This window comes from Gossypium hirsutum, chromosome D02 (genome assembly GCF_007990345.1).
Source record: "Gossypium hirsutum isolate 1008001.06 chromosome D02, Gossypium_hirsutum_v2.1, whole genome shotgun sequence".
NCBI lineage: Eukaryota > Viridiplantae > Streptophyta > Magnoliopsida > Malvales > Malvaceae > Gossypium > Gossypium hirsutum.
Genome location: NC_053438.1, coordinates 7,229,731 through 7,251,174, shown reverse-complemented (window position 1 = coordinate 7,251,174; position 21,444 = coordinate 7,229,731). Strand labels below are relative to the sequence as shown.

The window sequence follows — 21,444 nt, the reverse complement described above, 5'->3', positions numbered from 1 at the left end:
ATAACCACCACATTCTCTTCCTTGTTAATCACACTGGTTAACAACACGAAATTGGTTCAATGTGCAATATTATATATGAACTTTGATCTTGTGATGCTTTATACATGAAATATGAACTTAATTCACTTTTTCACAAATTACTAACACAATTGTCGATATAGCACCATTTTAAGTATACATACTGTAATACAAATAATTATATATACCTAATATAAAAATAAATTGATGTATTTATTCCTTTATATATATGCAACTGAATCAAAATTTAAATTTTATATATACATTTGAACCACAATCAAAATTATATATATAATTATACCAAATCAAAATTCATGTATCAAATTACACGTCTAATCAAAGTTCACATGTAACTTTGAAATTTATCCCATAACTTAATTATGTGATATTAAATTTGTAAATTATGTATATTAAACACTTTAATGTTATCTTCTACAAGCCCTACGTGCATATGACACTGTGATTAATGGACTTATGGCCGATTTATCAACTCAATTAATAATAAAATTTCGAAATTGAGTTGAACTCAGAATTAATTTTCAAAATTTGAACTTGATTGAAGAAAAAATCGAATTATTTAAACTTATTCAATTAAGCTCATTAGCTAGTAAAATTAAATTTAATTCCTATACTCAATTTCAAGACTAATTATTTGTCCATTTGAAATTAGATTGGTCCTTATCCAAGAAAGAAGATTTGAGGAAGTGATGATTCAAACAGATAGCTTGAAGGCGGTTAAAGCTATTTAGGAATTGTCCTTGACAAATTCGAACTCCACCCTCATTAGAAGAATTCATCAACTTTTAGCGAAGGTCGGACATTGGGTCATGCAACACATTCCCAGGGAGTCTAATATAATTATTGATTGTATAGTAAAATTGGCTTTTAATACAGTCAAAATCCAAAGGCGCTTGAAGAGATTCCAAGGAAGGTGTTAGCAATTTCTCCTATTGTTAAAACAAGTGTTAGCCTTGCTCAAAAGTCTCCGATGTAATTAATTTGTTTTCAATTTTGCTTCTTTCCACAAAAAAACAATGGAAAATTTTAGAGTTAATTAAATTAAGCTCATGGTTTACTTAAGCACTAAAATAATCAATAGCTCAAAGCTCAACTTGACCATTATGAAGTTGAATTTATGTCCCTTTTAGTTCATACTTATAGGGTAAAATTGCATTTTATTCCCTCTTAATTTTTGAAAAATTATAATTTAATTGAAGTTTTTGTAATGCAAATTTGTTGCGATTGGCCTCCAATTAAACCTAAAGAACTTACCAACATAGATATCTCATCCTGACAAGAGGAGCTATAGGTGTTCATGAAATGGGCTTTGTTTAGTTGTTTAAATCTCATAATAACTCAAATTTTAACTACATTAATATTTTTATTTTTTATAATTAAATTTTAAATAATTTTTTAATTATGTTTTAAATAATGAAATGGATAAATTTAAGTAGTCTGGGCTAAATCCAGCTCGAGTCCAAATTTTTTCTTCATGTATTTAATATATTCATCGTCAAAGAAAAGATTATTAACTTTGTTCATAGGCGAAAGAGCGAAATAATTATCAATTTTAAAAATATAAAAATAAGTTTATTTATTTAATATTATGTTTAGGAAAATCAATAATTCAAATTTAAAAAAGAAAAAAAAACACTAGGGAGTAGAGGTGCTCATGAGCCGGGTTGGACTGGATTTAGGCCGAGTCTAAGCATGATGTTAACATACTTTATACTTGTCTAAGTCCGACTAAACCGAAGTATAGGCTTAAAATTTTGCCCAAACCCGCCCATATTTGCAAAAGATTAACCTAAGTCTATTTTTGGCCTATTCATATTATATTTTAGATTTTTTTAAAAATATTTATATTATATTATTTTAATATTAATATTTTTTTATTTATTGAAATCTTTATATAATCTTAACATATTTTAATGTTTACGTTAGACTAGTATTATATATTTAGTATAGATTTATTTTTTTAATATATAACATAATATATAAAAATAACATAATATAAAATATTATAAATTTGAGAACGGGTTAGGTCAAGCTTAGATTTTGAATGTTTAAGCTCAAACCCGACCATATTTTAAACATGCCTAATTTTTTACCCAAACCTAAATCTAATATTTTTGTTTAAATCCTCTTAAATTTCAGACAAGCCTTTAGACCTATCCCAACAATGAACGGGTCTATTAGGGAGTTAGAGAAAATTGATGGCCACTTTAAAGATTCGACCGTTAGAATATAAAAGTCTAACGTCTCTTCTTTCCCTTCTTTCTTGAAAATTTGAATTTTTGCAACGTTCTTTAACCCTTATCTCTTTTTCCCTATCAAAAAGTAAATTCAATTTCTCTAACCTTTTATAGATTCAAATTTTGCCTAAAAAAAATCCGATTCTCATAGCTTCGAACCACTCTGTTTTGAGATCATAGATTTTTCCTCTCGCTTTCTGCTCAGAGCAAAAAAAAAAAAATGGCGTTGCGACCCATAGATAATGCACTCCCCGTCGTACCAGACGGTCTCAGACCCAAGAAACAAGCCAAAGTGTCGATTCAACCCCAGAAAAAAGCTTCCGAGATCAGCGTAAACGATGAGAACAAAGCTCCTTTACCGCAACCCATAGATGCCTCCGTTGATTATGTCGCTTCCGAGGATCTCAAACCCTTTCAAGACCCAGAATCAAACATCCAAGTAAATCCATTTTTACTATTTACTTTTTAAAAAATGAAGTAAAACCCTGTTTGCAATTTCACGATTCTGATTCGGTTTGATGTTTTCAGAGCTTAGTTGAAGGATTAGATTCGAAGGATTGGGTTAAGGTTTGTCAGTCGTTGAACGATGCTAGGCGTTTCTCTTTATATCACCCAGGTCTACTGCTTCCTGTCCTGTAAGATTCGAACTTCTTATTTTTAGTGCCTGGATATGTATCGAACAAGGGTGTTGAACTGATAAAATGTATGTGATTATGCAGAGAGAAGGTGATGTTGGTAGTGGTAAAGTCAATGAAGAACCCGAGAAGTGCTCTTTGCAAGACTTCGATTATGGCTGCTTCAGATATCTTCAATGCCTACGGCGAAAAATTGCTTGACTCAACTGATTCTAGTGCATTTGATCAGCTGGTGGGTAACCCAATTGACCCTGATCATCATTTCTCTTTTCCGGTTTTCGAGTTTCTGCTTTGATGAGTTAAATTTGTGGTGGATTTACAGTTACTGCAGTTGTTACTGAAAGCCTCTCAGGACAAGAAGTTTGTGTGTGAAGAAGCCGATAAGTCGCTGACAGCAATGGTTAACTCCATTGCTGCTTTACCCCTGCTTCAAAAGCTCCGCGGATTTGTTAACCATGGCAACCTTAGAGTCAGAGCCAAAGCTGCAGTTTCCATTTCCAATTCTGTTTACAAAATGGTAAAACTACTAAGAAAACTCCATGGCTAAGTTGTTGTTTTCCATTCATAGAATGTTGAACATTGCCCAACTCATTGCAGGGATCAGAAGAAATCAAAGAGTTCGGGTCAGTTACCTTGCTTCAAATGGCTTCGGATTTGCTAAACGATAGGCTGCCAGAGGCCAGAGAAGCAGCAAGAAGCATTGTACTTTCAGTATACGAGGCATTTACAGAAAACGAAAAGCTGGATACGGTGGAGGATTGGCAAAGCTTTTGCCAGTCAAATTTATCAATGATTCAAGCTCAGTTGATGATCAAAGTCGTTTCTTCCCAGTAAGAGTTCAAAGTAGAAGCTTTAGAGAAGCAGCACATATAGTAGAATAACACTATGGGATTGGACTTCTGTCATGTAAATGCTGCTTTTACATGGTTTCTAAGTAGTCTGCTATTTGCTATAGAACTCTTGTTTCCTACACTTTGTTCTTTTTCAATGATGGAATAAACACAAGCATTTCAAGCAGTTCCAACCTACTGTGGTTTGCCCTTTACTTCTTTTTGAAGTAACCCATGTCTCGACACTTGTATCCGTCACATCCAAACATGAAAAACGAACAGTTCATCAAATGCAAAGTAGAATCAGCCAACATATATCTAACATTATATATAAAGCAGAATTAGCCAAAATGACATGCAAATACCAGCTATATATCAGTTAAAATTTTCCTTTCTATAAATAATACAAAAATTATTGAGTATGGTCCAATCTCTCAAAGAGAAAAGGATTGGCAATGGAGTGGAAATTGACAAGTCAAAGAATAAATATCAAGAACAATGTATGACTATCACATGTCAACGTGTCCAAGGCATTATGAAGAAGGAGAGACCTTAACAGCTTTAAACGATGGATGAAGCAATCCCAACTCATCTTTAACTTCAAGTGGATTAGCGGTCTCATTCCTAACTCGTTTAACTCTCCGACTAGCCAGCGATTTATGTGTAAACCCATACATTTGCAAGATCTGATTATCGCCAAAATTGAAAGCTCTATCCATTTGTCTCAAACACCTCTCGACAGAATAATCCCCAAACTTGCCGCACGGTTTACACCCAACGAAATGAGTAACCAAAGGCCATCGATGATCCCCTAATCCAGGATGATAGTTCTCTATCATTTCCTCGTAACGATCCACCAAAATCCCCCAATAACCATGCAAATAATAAGCATTCTCTAGATATACTTTTTCACCCCATTTAGCTCTTTCCTTGACCAACAAGTAAACTATGGCGGACTGATCATCGGCTTCAAAAACTGGCCTATCCTTTAACTCCCTAGTCAAAATTTTCCCAGCTTCTTCCCTAACCTTCCCTTTCGGACCCATAGGAGCCCAAGCATCTAAAAGGTCAAGCGACCATTGACAATTCCTTAACAAGAAACTACCCGTGTTTAAACCAATCCAATTCTTATCATTGTAAACCATTTCATTCCACCCATGCATGACCATATTGAAATCTTTGTACCTTTCCCATGGGAGCTCGTACGCCATATCCGTAAACATCGCATCACTGTCCATCCACCAAAGGAACTCGATTTCGGGATGGGAAAGCAATAGCTTCCTAATCAATGGTAGTTTTGCCCAAAACCCCGCCATTTCCGCATCCAATAACGCCATGTTGTAAAAAATATCGATCCCGTGTAACCTGCAGTAATCGATCTTGTTCTTTATCGATTTCAATAAGTAATGATCACCGACCGGGTTTTCGCACGGTTTGGGTGATGAACCGGTGACGAGGAGGACACGAGGCTTGTTTGGACCGATGAAGTTTGGGAAATCCGGGTTGGTTTTGAGCCATTCGGATCTTTGTTGATCCCAATCGGATATTTTAGGTCCGAGAGAGTACGGCTTGTTCGGGTCGGGTTTTTCCTTTTCTCCTTCTTCTTCATCGATGAGAATCTTGGCGATATCAAATTCCGCGTAGCTCTTATTGTCGTTGTTGTCACCCTGAGCGGCGTCGTTTTGAGCTTCTTCGAGTAAGCGGCGGGACTCAACCCGCTTGCTATGAGCGTCGGAGTGGTGGTTTTGGTTTTCATCGGCGGAGTAACCGGGATTTACGGGGTTGAAGGTGCCATGTAGGACGATGACCGCTACTACAAAGCAGAGAACGATTATTTTGGCTCGGGAGCGGCGAACCTTTAACCACCGGTTCAACATGATGGTTTCCTTGCCGGCTCCAGCAACAGGTCCCGATTGTAAATAAATAGAAAAATCGAGGGAAAGCAAGTCAAGACGGTGGAATAGGAAAGTGAAGAAGGAAGGAAGAAAAAAAAAAGAGGGAAAATTGAAAAGAAACAAATGGAAAGCTGTAAACAGAGAGAGAATCGGTTAATAATTTAATATTTTATTTTGGTCAAATTTTGCTTTCAGTATCTATACTTTGATGAATTTTGATATTTAGTCCTTTTACTTAAAAATGTTTTAAAAAAATTCTTACATTTTTTACTTAAGGATCTTAATCCATTCATTAACATCATTAGTTTTTCTGATGAATTTGATCAACTTTACATGTTAATTAGGCTATTCTCATATCATGGACATTTAGTTGATAAAAAATAAACATGTGTTTGGGCTCCAACTATATCTGAAGTCAAGCCCAGTCAAACACCTAAATTGAAAACAAAATTCTTTTAACGTTGTTTTCTCCGTTCATAAGACTTAAATCGAGACTTTACTTAACGAGTGTCAAACAAGAATTGGTAAAATAATTAGACTAAAATTTTGGTGTGATAATTAAGCTAAGTTGACAAGCTTCAATGAAAAATACTAATGTATTAATTATGGACTAAGATTTTTAAATAAAAATAAAATATATAAAAATTAAATCTCAAATTATTTCAAAGTATAGGGACTGAAAATAAAATTTAACCTTTTATTTTAGGTGTTTAACGGGAGCACGTTGTGGTGATTTACTTACAGCCGCAGTCGATGCTAAAGGTGGGGCGTGGTAAGAGTAGATCTACGGCGGTGGGGCTTTCACTCGTAGCGTTAGTCAAATCGTCCAGTTCATGACTTCATGGACTCCCACTCACATGGGTTGTTTAACGTTAACAACTTGATTAATATATATTTAAATTATAAGATTTTGATTTATGCTATTTTAAGGATGGCCGAAAATAAAAAATTAAGAGCTTGGCATTTGAATGAGTTGGCTGTTCTAGATCTACTATACAATTATATATCGGATTTAAATTCAATTTAAATAATAATATTTTTAAATTTTAAATATTAAAATATAAAAAATAATTTTTTAATATATTTTAACGTTAAAATGAGTTGATAAGTCGAGCCAAGTTGACTTGAAAATTTTTAGAATCAAGTCGCGATTTATTTGATCCATGGATAGCTCTAGTATCGAGTTAACTCACGGCATCAATTCAATTATAATTAGTAGTATATATACATATAATGTATTATTTGGTATTTGGGTTTGATTTTTTTTCTAATGCGGCACCTGTATTACTTTTTGGTTCGATTTGATAGAAGTTATATATTTTGGTGCAAAATGTAACAATGTTCATAATATCATCAGGTTTGAATTTTTCATGATTTTGTTATTAGAATAAATTTAATGTTAAGTGCGACTTTGTTTAGTTTTGAGTTTAATTTGTTAAATACAATAGATGAATGTGATTTAATTTGGGTTTTAGGGTGATTTAATAAAAGTTAATAACTAATTATTAGTTAATTATGAATTTTTATCAAATCAACTTTAAAACCCGAATTAAACATTGTTACCTTCAAGAACCGTAATATATAACTTTCGTTAAATACATGTATCACGTTAGAAAAAAGTGTCAAACTTAGGTACCAAATTATATATTAAGCCATGTATATACTATTATCTATACCCTTGAGTTGATATCACAAGTCAATCGAACACTGACTCAATTAAAAAAAAATTATTATTTATATAAAAATAAATTATATTATTATAAAGATATTTTTATTCTTTTAAATCATTTCATATAAAATCAATAAAATCTCATATCTACATCCAATTTAACTTTTTTAACCAAAATTTTATTTATATTTTTTATAAATTTTTAATAAATATATTAGCATTATTGGTACCTACATAATCTAATATTTATTAAATGTGTTGGTTGAAGGTTTTCATTTTATTTCTAAAATTATTGTTTCGAGAAAATATCTAAATCTCCAATAAATTTCAATATTATTTTAAATAATATCAATACATTTTATGCATTAATATTTTTATAAATTGAAAAAAATCATTAATTATGTTATGCATACGAGTTTCGCCATTAGATGACCTTCACCGCAACACCATGATTCATGCCCACTAAGTTCCGTCTATATGATTTCTCTACGAATATTATTTTAGTAGAATTTGAATAAAATGTGAGCCAACTGTCTTATAAAACCTATCTATTACGAGAAAACAATGATCATTTATCACTCACACATTTCATAACCTAAACGATGTCACATTACTTAATTAACAAGGCCGGAGACAATCATGTGTCCCACAAAATCAACTTTATATAAACCCTGTATTAGGGAAAATGTTCATTCATCCGTATTGCTATACTCACTCATCACCCCAACCTTTTTATAGCTCTTTCTTTTCCTTCCCTTTCTTCCGTCTCTCTCGTTTACTATTTTATTATCTTCATCACCTACACAATACGATTCTCCATCAAAATAGGGTGAACTATTCTTGAATTTTACCACATCCTCCTCCACACCACTTTCTTGTACCAACAAGTTGCATTTTCATATATTAGTTTAGTAAATAACTAATTATTTATTAAAACTAACTAATATTTGGGTTTAGTACCAATAAAAGCCCATTTTCAAAATTATTTATGGAAATGGGCCGTTCTTAAAAATAATCACGGTTATGGACCAAAAACTCAAAAACGCACTGACGTTTTCAGGGGATAACCCAGAAAAACGCTTCCACGTCAGCGCTTTTTTTCTTGTGTCAGGCAAAAGTGTTCTGACGTGGACGCGCTTTTGGCCGTGTAATCCCCAGTGGGTTATTTGCTAGTTAGGGACTAGGTTTAGGGTTTGATTAAGGTTTAGGAAAATTTAAATTAGGGTATTAGGTTTTTAATTGTTTAGGGTTTAATTAAATTATAAAAAATAGAATTAACCCTTACCATTTCCATTTGGTTGGCAGTGATATGTTTTTCATCAAGACGAATTAGGTCATTGATAACACGATCAAATTTTTTAGAAATTATATAATAATAATAATTTAGACAAAAATAAAAAAAATTAGAGAGCTTTAAGAGCTTTTTTTGAAAATTTTAGAGAAAAATTTGGAAGAATAATAAAATTTGGTGTGAAGAAATAAGTTGGGGGTTTATACTTTTTTTTTCTTGACCGTTGGAGGCCCAATGGTCAAGTTTTTAAATGGCCATTGGAGGTGACCGTTGGGGGAAAACACGGCCAAAAACACGTCCTCGTCAGTGCTTTTTAGTAAAGTGCGTCCACGTCAAAGCGCTTTTGCCTAACACAAGGAAAAAAAACAGTGATGTGGAAGCGTTTTTCTGGGTTATCCCCTGAAAACGCATCTACAGTAACGCGTTTTTGAGTTTTTGGTCCATACCCAATATTATTTTTAGAAATGACTCATTTCCATAAATAATTTCAGAAATGGGCCTTTATTGGTACTAAACTCCTAATATTTCCCAATAATAATTAAACAAAATTGAACCTAATAATTAACCTTAAAAAATTTGTAAAATGCAAAGACATAAACATATACTTGACCTAACTATGGGCCGGGCTGGACCAATACAAAAATTTATGCCTGTTTTCTAGGCTTGGGCTCGGCCTAGCCCAAAAAATGGGCCTAAAATTTTATCTAATCTTGATCCAGATAAAAAATGCTAAACTCGAGTCCGACCTAGCCAGTCCATATTAATTTTTTATATTATTATTGATATAAAAATAAGTTTAAATATATATATATAATACATCCAATATACTAAAAATATTAAAATAAATGATTCTCAACAAATTAAAAATACATTAAAAAATCTTTATATTTAAATAACACTAAAATAGTTACAACTTAACAAGCAAATGCCTCTAAAATAGTAGTAAAATTAATAATAAAACAAGAGTTATATAATATCCAAACAATAACAATAAAATAGTAGCAATATAATAACAAAATGATAGCAAAACAGCATCAAAATGACAACAAACAACATTAAAACAACAGTGAAAAAAATTTAGGCAAATTCGAGTTGAGCTCAGGCCAAAAAAATCTTACCCAAGGCTCGACCCGTTTAGAAAATGAACCTTATTTTTTGTTCAAACTTATTTTTCAGGCTTATATTTTTGTCCAAGTCCTCCCATTTTTTGGACGGACCTTCAGGCATGGGTGAGTGGCTCGACCCATGATTAGATCTAGCATATACTTATCTAGATTAAATATGTTATTTATTTTCTTAGAAATATATGTTAAACCTTTGGTTAAATTAGAAAAATGTACCAATAAGTATTGGATTAATAGTGAGGTACATTACAGTTTCAACGAGAGAATATGAGTTTGAATCTTAAAAACGACATTATTAAGATATGAAGTCATAAATTTCAAATATAAATTGTAAAATGGACGTTAAAGATATAAAAAATTAAATTAGAAAATGTAATAATTAATTTGCAACAATTAAATATAAATAGTAAATTAAGGATTCATACCAGGCAAAACTAAAGTAAATTTATATATTTTCGTAATTGTTTTATATAAGTAATATTATAATAATCTAATCATTGCATTATCAATATAAATGTATTTGCATTTAGAGGTGATAGTAGGTTGGGCTACTCGGCCCGGCCCAATGGCCCGCCCGAAAAATGGGAGGGTTCAGATACAAATATAGGCTCAAAATATGAGTTTGGGCAAAAAAATGAGGCCCGTTTAGAAAACGGGTCGGGCTCGGGTAAAACTTTTTTTGCCTGGGCCTAGCCCGAATTATATATTAAATATATATATTTTTATTTTTAATCAAATATACTTTTTAATCAAATATATATTAAATATATACTTTTTTGGTGTTGTAAAATTTAATATGGGCTGGGCCGGGCTCGGGCTTAGCAATTTTCTTTCGGGCCGGGCATTTTAGGTCCATATTTTGGGCCGGGCCTAGAAAATGGCCTAAAATTTTGTCTGGGCCCGACCCAAACACGGCCCGACCCATGATCACCTCTATTTGCATTACATGTAAGTAGTTAGAAAATTTTAATTTACTTTGAACTTGATAAGCATGATTTATATGAAAAAAATATTAAATATGACGGTTGAATTATTAAAATAATAACCATACAAAAAATTATGAAAATGTGTATATAAAAATTTCCTTCCGACCATTCCACAATTTGAAAAAAATAGATGAATTTTAATGAGTTTGGATTATTCATATACAAGTATGATGGTGTTTATGTTGTACATACTACATAGACCCTTGGATTTTAAATTAATCCTTAAACCACGGCTCATATTTTGAATTAGTCTTCAAACATCAAAATATTTTAATATTTGAAGTATCAATGTTGTATCATTCAGGCATTTATGTCGGCCTAACAATCAACTTGAGTGACAGATGCTAGCTAGAATCTAATGTGGATCATATCTACAATACGCGGACCAGTCTTTAAATATGTTTGTACTTATTGTATGGTTAACTTTTTAAAAAGTAGTCCTCCTAAAATTTAATGACCATTTTTGTTTTATTAACCCATCAAATCTATGTTGTCCATGTAACATGTATACACATATTTTAATCAAGGCTCAAGATGATGTTGGAAGAATTTGGTTGATAAAATGCCAATACTTTAAAAGTTAAATTAGAATATTTTGATGTTTAGACTTCGATTTAAAATCTAGATCATAATTTGGGAATATAGCGAAATTTAAGCACAATTTTTCAATTTCAAAGCAAGGATTAAAAATAGGAAGTTCACGACTCCGATTGAATTTAGTTTTGATTTCAAAAAATATTCTATATTCAAGGTTGACTTGTCTGTTGAAATGGGAACTAAAAAATTATTTAAATTTAATTTTAAAATTTATAAAATTATTTTTAAACAGTAAAATTGATCCGAGCAGGATGGTTTTAATATTTTTTAAGGTAAACTATATTAGAGATCATTCTAAATTTCTTTTTATCAATTTAGTCACTATTATTAAAAAAAATGATCAAAATGATCACTCAGTTATTAAATCCTTAACGGACTGTTGATTGGGCTAGCAAAAAAAGGAAAAAAAATAATCTTTTAGACCCTTTAAAAATTATAAGATTTCAATTAACACCATTGTTATACCGTGAAGTTTTAATTTTTTATGCTTAGGCAAAGGAAAAGGTGACGATTTACCCTAGCTCCGCCTTTATGACGTTGGCACCTCTCCTCTCTATCATCTTTCACTCGAACAAGAAAACTCCATCATGGTTTTCGCCCGCAAAAACATAATCATCAGTTCAGTACCTTCTTCTTCCTCCACTGTTGATGTTTGGAAACCATGACGAATTTTTCTTATTCGGGTGAAAGACGACAGAGAGGAGACGGCGATGACATCATAAAGGGCAGAGCTATGGTAAATCACTGCCTTTTCTTTTGTCTAAGCATAAAAAATTAAAACTTTGCGTGTATAGAAATGATGTTAACTAAAATTTTGTAAATTTTTAAAGGGACTAATAGATTAAATTTTCCTTTTTTGCAGGCCCAGTCAGTAATTCATTAAGGGTTTAACCGCTGAGTGACCATTTTGATTAATTTTTCTAACAGAAGTAATTAAATTGATTAAAAAAATTTAGAGAGATCAAAACAGAAACAACTCTATTTAAGGTGACCTCCAACAAAATTTACCCCAAATTTTAAGTAGAAGCCCAACCCAGAAGGGAATTTTGTCTTCCATCGCTGATCGCTCTCGCTGTCTTTTTTTGTTTTGTTTTTTTACCATTCGCTGTCTTTAAACTTTTGTAAACTTAGCCATTTCCCTTCATCTTCTCCACTGCTAACCAGCGAAAATTCTAATACTCGATAATGGTAATTTTCAGTTTTGATTATTCAATTATTATTTTTCTTATTTTTTATTTATATCTAATTTGTTTCATTATATTTCTGAATCTCTATCGATGAGTATTTTATTAGGGATTTGATTTCCTGTTAGTGGATCTGATCTGTTCTTTCTGTACGAGGCAACCATATTAGAATATCTTTTTTTTTTTGTCTTTTCTTTTATTTTACTTCTGAATCGTAATTTAGAAGTTGCTGAAAGTTTTATTTGGTTGTTGAGAAAATGCTTGGAAAGTTAATGTAAGTATTAGATTATACGAATCAATCAGTTTTGAAGTATTTCGACGATATGTTTCTTATATTCGGCTTATCAATGGGGTTAAGAATGCCATAAACTCTTAATCTATTACTGAAAACTGCAATAACTGTGAAATTCAAAGTCCTGTTTGGTTGCTGAGAAATGTTTGGAAACTGGAAAATTAATTCGAGTATTATATTCAAAAGTTTTAACTATTTGAAAACTGACCAATTTGAACTATATGTTTCTTGTCTTTGGCTTGTTAGTGGAACTAGAATGCAATAACCTATTGCTGAAAACAAAATTTGTTAAATATAGCTATTATGCTTTTTAAGTGTTTTTTGTGTCACATTGATTTGGGCTTTGGTATATTAGAATGACTAAAGTCTAGGCTCTAATTAATTCATTGACTGGTTTTTGCCTTTTTGGCTTGAACTTTACATTCATTTAAGAAAGGTTTGCTTCTTAAGTTAGATTAGAAGGATTGTACTTGAAACTGTTGCATGATTTATTTTCAGGATGGGAATGATTCTGTAGATTCAAAACAGGACACTACGGATATGGCACTTTTCGTGAGTTCCTCTATTCTCTAGCACTTTTATATGTCACTAATAAATTTAGATTATAGATTATTCCTTCTCTTCATGGTTATTTGGACCAAATGATATTAACTATGCTTTTAGGGAGATTTACCAAACATTGCACTTGAAACTGTTGGACCATCTTAAAGACGATGGTTTTATAGTTTAAATGACTTTCATCCAGCTTTTACTGAATTTAGTCTCTCTCTTCTTTTTGCAGGTCCAGAATTTACTTCAACAGATGGTGAGTTCTTATTTTCAATTGATTTGAGATTCTGTATGGAGTTAAAGAACAATGAATTTTAGGCAGATGTAGCTAAGTTTGCTATATGCTTTCATGTTGCAGCAATCAAGGTTCCAAACAATGTCTGATTCCATCATCACGAAGAATATCCTTTTCGTATTATCTGATCACAGCATAATACTTAGAAAACTTAACCTCGAAGAGATGAATTGCTTCGTTTTTTTCTATTACATCATAGAATTGTTGTTTTGTTGATTTTGGGATTCTTTTATGGGAGGCTGGCTAGGTCTTAAACTTGCTTTGCAATATGCAAAAATGGAGGGTCCTTAGTTTTCTACCAGGGTTTTAGTCTGTTCTTAGGTTGGATTTGTATTGTGGGGGGAACTAGCTATGGGGGGGTTCCGAATTTTGATTTCACTTGTCCTTGTTTCGTAGGTGCTACCAAATTATGCTAACATTGACTTTTCATTTTTATTGAAGACCCATGTTAGACATCCTTATCCAATGCCTACCCGAGCATGGGTTTGGGATATGATCCTCCGAGGACTTTCCAAATACATAATAGTGTTAGAAAAATTTAACATATATATTTCTGTTCCAAACAAAATAAAACTGCATTCCACCTGTAAACATTTTCTTTATTTCCTTGACTTCGATGAACTCGATGAGATGGGCAGCAGGATAGATGAGCTAGAACAAAGCATCAATGATCTCAAAGCAGAGATGGGTGCAGAGAACTCTTCTCCTCCAGTTCCTCCTGCGGATGATTCCAAGTCACCCAATGAATCCTAATGCAATAGCTTAAGGAAATTCGGCATCTAAAGCCAGTAATTCTAGACTCTATTTCCTTCAGTCCCTGGCTTTTCTCATATGGAAAATCCGTAGTATACTAGCATTTAAATTTTTGGAACAAAAAAATATACCTTATATTTGTAATTCAAGCCTCCTCTAGTTGCTATTTTCATAGACTACGCTTATATTTGTAACTCATCCTTTTGTTGAATGTTGAAAACCATCAGCAACATGCATCTTATTCTTTAAACAGAACTTTAAGGCCATGATTAGGCTTTTTAATCTATTGCATATTTGAAGACTGTAATAGCTATGTCCGACATGAGTATTCAAGGGTCACGGATTTCTGAAGCAATCTATCTAGATAGAAAATAGTACTAGTTTGCAAGATAGGTTCGTTTTCGAGGGATGTCATTACTCTTTAGGTCATTCTACTCACCAATAGCTTAATTAGATTAATGCATTTTGCTTTGGCTCAACTAAGCACAAAAAAACACTTCGGCATTATAGTGTTGCAAATGTGGTCCTGATTTTCCTTGCTCTTTATCTGTGTATTTGCTTGTTTTCTCTTTATTTTTTTTCTCTTTCCATACATACCTGTAAATATGACTAAGACATTTGGGGTGCAAATTTAGTTGTGTTGCCATAAAGTTAAGGATATGCCCAATTACAGGTGGGAGTACTTGGTTCCTTTACAATTTTGCATCGTTCTTCTTCTCGGGCATCCAATGCGATACTTCTGCTCCGTGTACCTATCATTTCTTTAAGCATTTAAGCATTTGGGCTTTTGATGGATTTACCAACCCGTTGAGGGTTTATTTTACAGGCTTCTCACGACAATGGGTGTTCAAATTTCGGTTAAAATTGAATTAATTGACTGAATCGATCTAATTCGGTTAATCGGTCGGTTAATAATTTTTTTGAAAGTTTAGTTATCGGTTAATTCGGTTTAAAATTGTGTAATTAATCGAATTAACTGAACTTAAAAATTAATAATACAAATTTTATGTAGTTTATTTTTTTTTGATATGTTTATACTTGTTTTAACCAAAAAAAAGAAAAATATAAATTTTAGTTCGATTAACGGTTAAAGGATTAAAAAGTTCAATTAATTCAGTTAATACTAATTTGGTTCCTTTACTCTCAACAAATTAATTTTCCTTCAACAACTACAACTATCATGTTTGTATTGCACTTTCGTATCATTCAAATTTATCTTAATATTTTATTTACGATTGAAAAATTAGATAAAATTCATATATGAGGTACACTTGATGAGATTAAAAATCCATACATAGTAATTACACGTAGTAAAACTTGAAATTAAAAAAAAAAAACACACAAATTTTTATTGCCTTTATTTTGTATGCAGCAAAGCAATACAATATAACTTACCATGATTAAACCTAAACATGAAGGCTTTAAATGAAGGTGGGACTAATTTATTGTATCCAACTATCCAACTATTTTTCAACAACAAATTTTACTCTTTTTTTTTTCTGGGCCATTTGTTGTCTGAAATCTCCAGAGAAGAAATTCAGTGCCACAAAAATCAATCTAAAAAAATCTGAAAATTCATATCTAAGAACTGTACAAATAAAATATCTTTTTTTTTCTCTCATCAACTAATTGTACAACTCCCATAAATATTTGAAATTAATAAATATTATGATACTTTTTTTAAGGATAAATATTAAATTTATAACTTGGTTCAATTTACCCTTTAATACACGAATTTCGGTTTTGTACCATTATACATATGAAACTTGAATTGTGATTCATATATACACATAAAATTTTGATTTTGATTTAATTGTAGACATTAAAAGAAATTGATACATGTATTAATTTTATAATTAATATAATTATTTATATTTATAATATATCAGTGTAAAATGACGTTAGTTCAATAATAATTATTAATGATTTCTGAAAATTTCACAAAATAAAATTTTATATTTGACATTACATATTACATCAAAGTTTATGTATAGGGGCGAATCCCTGCCAGCCCCCTAAAATTGAAAATTTTTCTCTCTAAAATTTTAATTTAGTAAAGATAAAATTACACTTTAACCCCCTAAAATGATAAAATTTTGATTTAATTTTTTAAAAATTATATTTTTATTATTGTAAAAATTACAGTTTAATTTTAGTCTCTAAAAAAAGTTTTCTAGCTTTGCCTATTGCTTCAATATTTATCCCTTATTTTTGTTTTGAGTAAATGTAAGGTTAGGATTTAATTTTTAAGATTTAAGATTAATATTTAGGGTTTAATTTCCCCCCACACATAGCCTTGCCGACATATTTGTTACTTTGTTTTAATATAATATATTTTTTAATTTTAAAAAAACTTAAATTTATTACTTATTTAATAATAAATTTCTATACTTAAATTATTTAAATTAAATCAGCAAATTGATTTTTGTTCATTTAAAAGAAAAAAACTAGAAAAGAAATAAAAAAGAAATAAAAGAAAAATAAAATAAAGTAGGATTTAACTACAACACATTATCAATGTAATCATAATTCATCTTTATTCTGACACTTCTATATATGTAACACCCCTTACCCGTATCCAACACCGGAATAGGGTACGAGGCATTACCAAAACACATACACTTGTAAACGTATTTAACCGAGTTATAAAATTTCATCAAAATTAAAACTTTCAAAATAATTAACATGTTTCTATAACTTTTCCCAATATATCCTCAAAATATTATAATCATAATAATTAGGGCCCGCGAGACCCGATACATACTCATGCAATTTAATGCTTCATTTCCATTTCATTCAATTCGCAATTTCTCATGCTCATAATTTAAATCATATCACTAGCAATTTCCATTTAATTCACGTGCAATTCAATGACATCAAATTCAAAACTAATACGTATTTACCATTTAACTCAATGTTTATTGATTATACCATTCAATAACACATTTATGAAATTCTCAATTTAGCAATGAAAATATCACTTTAGTTTGAATAACAACATCGTCCTGATATAAATACACTACCACTTATCCATTTACTTTAATTCTTTTGGGCCCATTTGTCACTTACCATCCTTAATCAAATTAGGGAACGGTCACGGAAAATTGAGTACTTCACTTTCACTTTGCCATAGTATAACTATGATCTTACGTATGATCACTTATCACTTGTCCCTGATCAGATAAGTGTAGCCACCTATCACTTTGTTTCTTGATCAGATAAGTGTAGCCACTTATCACTTTGTTTCTTGATCAGATAAGTGTAGCTAAAGCTATCACTTATCACTTTTCACTTGTCACTTGATCAGATAAGTGTAGCCGAAGCTATCACTTATCACTTTGTCACTTGATCAGATAAGTATAGCCGAAGCTATTACTTATCACTTTCCACTTGTCACTTGATCAGATAAGTGTAGCTAAAGCTACCACTTATCACTTTGTCACTTGATCAGATAAGTATAGCCGAAGCTATTACTTATCACTTTCCACTTGTCACTTGATCAGATAAGTATAGCCGAAGCTATTACTTATCACTTTCCACTTGTCACTTGATCAGATAAGTGTAGCTAAAGCTACCACTTATCACTTTGTCACTTGATCAGAAGTACTCAAATCCGGCGTTCCGCTCAATTTGATCATTTATTCATATATCAGGCTTACCAACATGTGTTAATTCATAAACCATTCATGGTATTATTTCATGCCAAATCATATACTGAATATACCATACACACATACTATGAAACTTTATTTTCACACATGAGCTTAAACCATGACCAATAATGCACAAAAATAAGCATCATTCATATTTCATCGTTTATGAGTTATAATCAAACATATGACCATTTATACACGAATCATTCATATATTTCCCAATTTTCCTCCTCCTCCTCTCCATTCCACATCCTTAATGTGTATAACACACTTAAACAACATTAACCATAATTTCAATATTCACTAACATGTATATTCAAAGCAGTTTATCCGAGTCAGAGTCACTAAATTATTTTTATCCGGAGCTACAGAGATCCAAATTAAGATCCGTTAATTTTCCCTGAAACTAGACTCACATATCTTCATACCATAAAATTTTCATAATTTTTGGTTCAGCCAAATAATACAGTTTATTCTTTAAAGTTTCCCCTGTTTCGCTGTCTGACAGTTCCAACCACTCTTCACTAAAAATTAATTATCTCATTGTACAGAATTCGGATGATGTTTTAGCTTGTTTCTTCTAAAAATAGACTCATTAAGGATTCTAACCATATAAACTATAACTCATAATCATTTTTGTACAATTTTTAATGATTTTCCAAAGTCAGAACAGGGGAACCCGAATTCATTCTGACCTTGTCTCACAAAATCTATTATATCTCATGATTTACAATTCCATTGCTCACATCATTTCTTTTATAAGAAACTAGACTCAATAAGCTTTAGTTTCATATTTTATTCATCCTCTAATTCAATCTCTACAATTTTTGGTGATTTTTCAAAGTTACACTACTGCTGCTGTCCAAAACTGCTTTAGTGCAAAATGTTGATTTCCATTTTGCCCCAAATTTCACAGTTTATACAATTCGGTCCTTTCTCAATTAACCCCTCAATTAATCTAATTTTCTCAATTAGTACTTTACTAGACATTATAAGTTGTTACACAACTATTGAAATTCAGAATTTCCACATATAACTCTATCTTCAAACTCTTTTACTATTAGGTCCCAAACATTCACTTTCTATTCAATTCTTTCAATAAAATCAGCATATGAACAATTTAAAGCTCTAATTTCATGCTAAATCATCATATACTTCCAGCACATATTCATATCAACTTTCAACTTCTTTCATAAAATCAAAAACTAATGGATTTAACAAGTGGGCCTAGTTGTAAAAGTCATAAAAATACAAAAATTTCAAGAAATAGTCAAGAATTGAACTTACTTGTAATAAAATATGAAGAACCAGCTTGAAGAAGCCCTTCCATGGTGTTTTAGCTGATGAGAATTCAGAAAAATGAAGAGAAATCTCGATAATTCCACTTGGGTCCTAACTTTATTAAGCAAATTTTGCAATTTTCCAATTTTGCCCTTAATTCTCCTTACTTTCTTGCTGATTTCATGCCTCTGCCGTCCAGCCCAAATAGACCTTGGGTCTATTTGCCTTTAAAGCCCTCTTCCTTTTATCATTTAAGCTATTTAATCATTTCCCAAAATTTTGCATTTGTTACAATTTAGTCCTTTTTGTTCAATTAATTATCGGAACTTTAAAATTTCTTAACGAAACTTTAATACTAACTTTTTAACACTCCATGAATATTTATAAAAATATTTATGGCTCAGTTTAAAATCCCCGAGGTCTTGATACCTCATTTCGATTCTAATTATTTTAATATTTATTTCTAGTGCACTATTCACTATTTCAAAAATTTTCCTAACTTCATATTTAACTTATACTTACTAAATTAATAATATTTTCTACCCATTTGTCGAATTTAGTGATCTCGAATCACCGTTCCGACACCTCTGAAAATTCAAGCCATTACATTTTTTTTTTCGTCGGATTTGTGGTCCCGAAACCACTGTTCCGACTAAGCCTAAAATCGGGCTATTACAATATATATATAACACAAAATTTTGGAAAAATATTTGAAAACAACAATCGCATCAGCAAGCAATACACACGATTGAATTATTCAAATATAAGAAAAAAATAAAGATGAAAATAAATTACATTTTTAGAAATAGAGAGGCAACAAATCTTTTTTTAATTAGAAGGATAATTTAAAAATAAATAATAAATCTAACGCCGACAGCGCGTAATTCTACTGCACCCGCGTGAGTAAGGATTAGCCTGAGCTCCCGGCCGGCAGTTATAGTAGGACGCGCCACGTCGCGAGCATGGCACCGTGTTCCTCCTCAACGCACCGTAGCTAATGTAGCGAGTCCTGGCTAAAATGCGCCTGCTGATCTCGGACTCCATGGCGAACTCAGCATCGAAGTCCGAAGATTCCTCCCCGCTTAGCATCAGGCACTCGGCGTTGGATCCGCTGCATTCCGATTTAATCGGGAGAAAATGGCCACCGACGGCGTCGAGAGTGGGAAACGAAGACGAGAGCGCCACGTGGACGGCCAGGATGGTGGAAATGGCGAGGAAAGTGAAGGAGATTCTAGAGCTTCCCATTTTTGAGGTTTCTTAGATTTGTATTTCTGTTGCAGGAGGGAGTGGATTTAGGATTATATGTGATTACAAGTCAGAGAAAGCCACTGATGTTTGGATGTATTTGCGATTCTGCCACTTTAATTTCGAGTTTATTTGTAATTTAAGAAAAACAGTTATTTTCTTTAACCAGACTTGGACGGTTTTCACAAACGCTGTACTATTGGGAATTAGATTCGGATTAAAATTGAATTAATTGATTGAATCGACTTAATTCGATTAATTAATTAGTAGTTAAATTTAATTCAATAGGAGGTTGGTTAATAATTTTTTTAAATTTTAATTATTAATTAATTCGATTCAAAATCGATTATCAATTAATGGTAAACGTTGAAGCATTAGGAATTTAAGTGTTGTACTGGCCATACTAAATGTGATACCTCAGTTTTCTCTATTACCATATGATAGGGTTTTAGTCTTTTGTTGGTTGCTTGTATTTAAAGAGTAAAATATAAAAACAGTCACACTGCTATTTATTTTGTTCTATTTTCGTCACCCAATTATTAATTTTTTGATTTAAGTACCTAACGTTTCAAATTAAATATTTTAGTTATTCTTGCTGTTAACTTAGTGTGGGTTTGGAGCGACGGTATGATGCAGTATGTTTAGCTTACTTTTTATCTCACGCTATAGTATCTAATCTCATCGCTATTACTGTTTTTACACTAATCATGGGTAAATGCACTGCCCATCCAAACTCACCTTTAGTAGAAATCTAAGTGAAAATGCAAATTTAATATTTATAAATAACATTGTTAGGAACAACAACCAAAAATTTCGAAAGTAAACTATAAAACGAGGATGAAAGTTTAAAAAATTATATAATTTAACACAATGTGAAGTAATTGAGTAGCCC

The 21,444-nt window shown here is 31.6% G+C and overlaps 4 protein-coding genes across 4 annotated transcripts; 2 read left to right on the top strand and 2 right to left on the bottom strand.

Moving 5' to 3' along the window:
- The first annotated feature begins 2,201 nt into the window (after positions 1 to 2,201).
- Positions 2,202 to 3,925, top strand: LOC121214487 (TOG array regulator of axonemal microtubules protein 2). The gene is made up of 5 exons (XM_041088202.1): positions 2,202 to 2,712; positions 2,802 to 2,908; positions 2,993 to 3,140; positions 3,231 to 3,425; positions 3,506 to 3,925. The coding sequence occupies exons 1-5, from the start codon at positions 2,494 to 2,496 to the stop codon at positions 3,740 to 3,742; spliced, it is 906 nt and encodes a 301-aa protein (XP_040944136.1). The 5' UTR covers positions 2,202 to 2,493; the 3' UTR covers positions 3,743 to 3,925.
- A 164-nt stretch (positions 3,926 to 4,089) lies between these two features.
- On the bottom strand, positions 4,090 to 5,762 carry LOC107912443 (xyloglucan 6-xylosyltransferase 2). Its single transcript, XM_016840627.2, has one exon. It carries the CDS (start codon positions 5,613 to 5,615, stop codon positions 4,272 to 4,274), a length of 1,344 nt encoding a protein of 447 aa, XP_016696116.1. The 5' UTR covers positions 5,616 to 5,762; the 3' UTR covers positions 4,090 to 4,271.
- A 6,109-nt stretch (positions 5,763 to 11,871) lies between these two features.
- On the top strand, positions 11,872 to 14,657 carry LOC121202998 (heat shock factor-binding protein). The gene is made up of 6 exons (XM_041088201.1): positions 11,872 to 12,036; positions 12,163 to 12,488; positions 13,275 to 13,328; positions 13,558 to 13,581; positions 13,684 to 13,726; positions 14,243 to 14,657. Exons 2-6 carry the CDS (start codon positions 12,486 to 12,488, stop codon positions 14,371 to 14,373), a joined length of 255 nt encoding a protein of 84 aa, XP_040944135.1. The 5' UTR covers positions 11,872 to 12,036; positions 12,163 to 12,485; the 3' UTR covers positions 14,374 to 14,657.
- Positions 14,658 to 20,035: 5,378 nt separating this feature from the next.
- LOC121214486 (protein RALF-like 33) lies at positions 20,036 to 20,645 on the bottom strand. Its single transcript, XM_041088200.1, has one exon. It carries the CDS (start codon positions 20,550 to 20,552, stop codon positions 20,172 to 20,174), a length of 381 nt encoding a protein of 126 aa, XP_040944134.1. The 5' UTR covers positions 20,553 to 20,645; the 3' UTR covers positions 20,036 to 20,171.
- Positions 20,646 to 21,444: the final 799 nt, after the last annotated feature.

Bases quoted from the DNA above. Each gene is read 5' to 3' on its own strand.
- LOC121214487 (XM_041088202.1), top strand. From the start codon at position 2,494: ATGGCGTTGCGACCCATAGATAATGCACTCCCCGTCGTACCAGACGGT. The intron at 3,141-3,230 runs GTGGGTAACCCA...GTGGATTTACAG, and splicing joins CTAGTGCATTTGATCAGCTG to TTACTGCAGTTGTTACTGAA. The intron at 3,426-3,505 runs GTAAAACTACTA...AACTCATTGCAG, and splicing joins CCAATTCTGTTTACAAAATG to GGATCAGAAGAAATCAAAGA.
- LOC121214486 (XM_041088200.1), bottom strand. From the start codon at position 20,552: ATGGGAAGCTCTAGAATCTCCTTCACTTTCCTCGCCATTTCCACCATC.
- LOC107912443 (XM_016840627.2), bottom strand. From the start codon at position 5,615: ATGTTGAACCGGTGGTTAAAGGTTCGCCGCTCCCGAGCCAAAATAATC.
- LOC121202998 (XM_041088201.1), top strand. The intron at 13,329-13,557 runs GTGAGTTCCTCT...TTCTTTTTGCAG, and splicing joins CTACGGATATGGCACTTTTC to GTCCAGAATTTACTTCAACA. The intron at 13,727-14,242 runs ATATCCTTTTCG...ACTTCGATGAAC, and splicing joins TGATTCCATCATCACGAAGA to TCGATGAGATGGGCAGCAGG.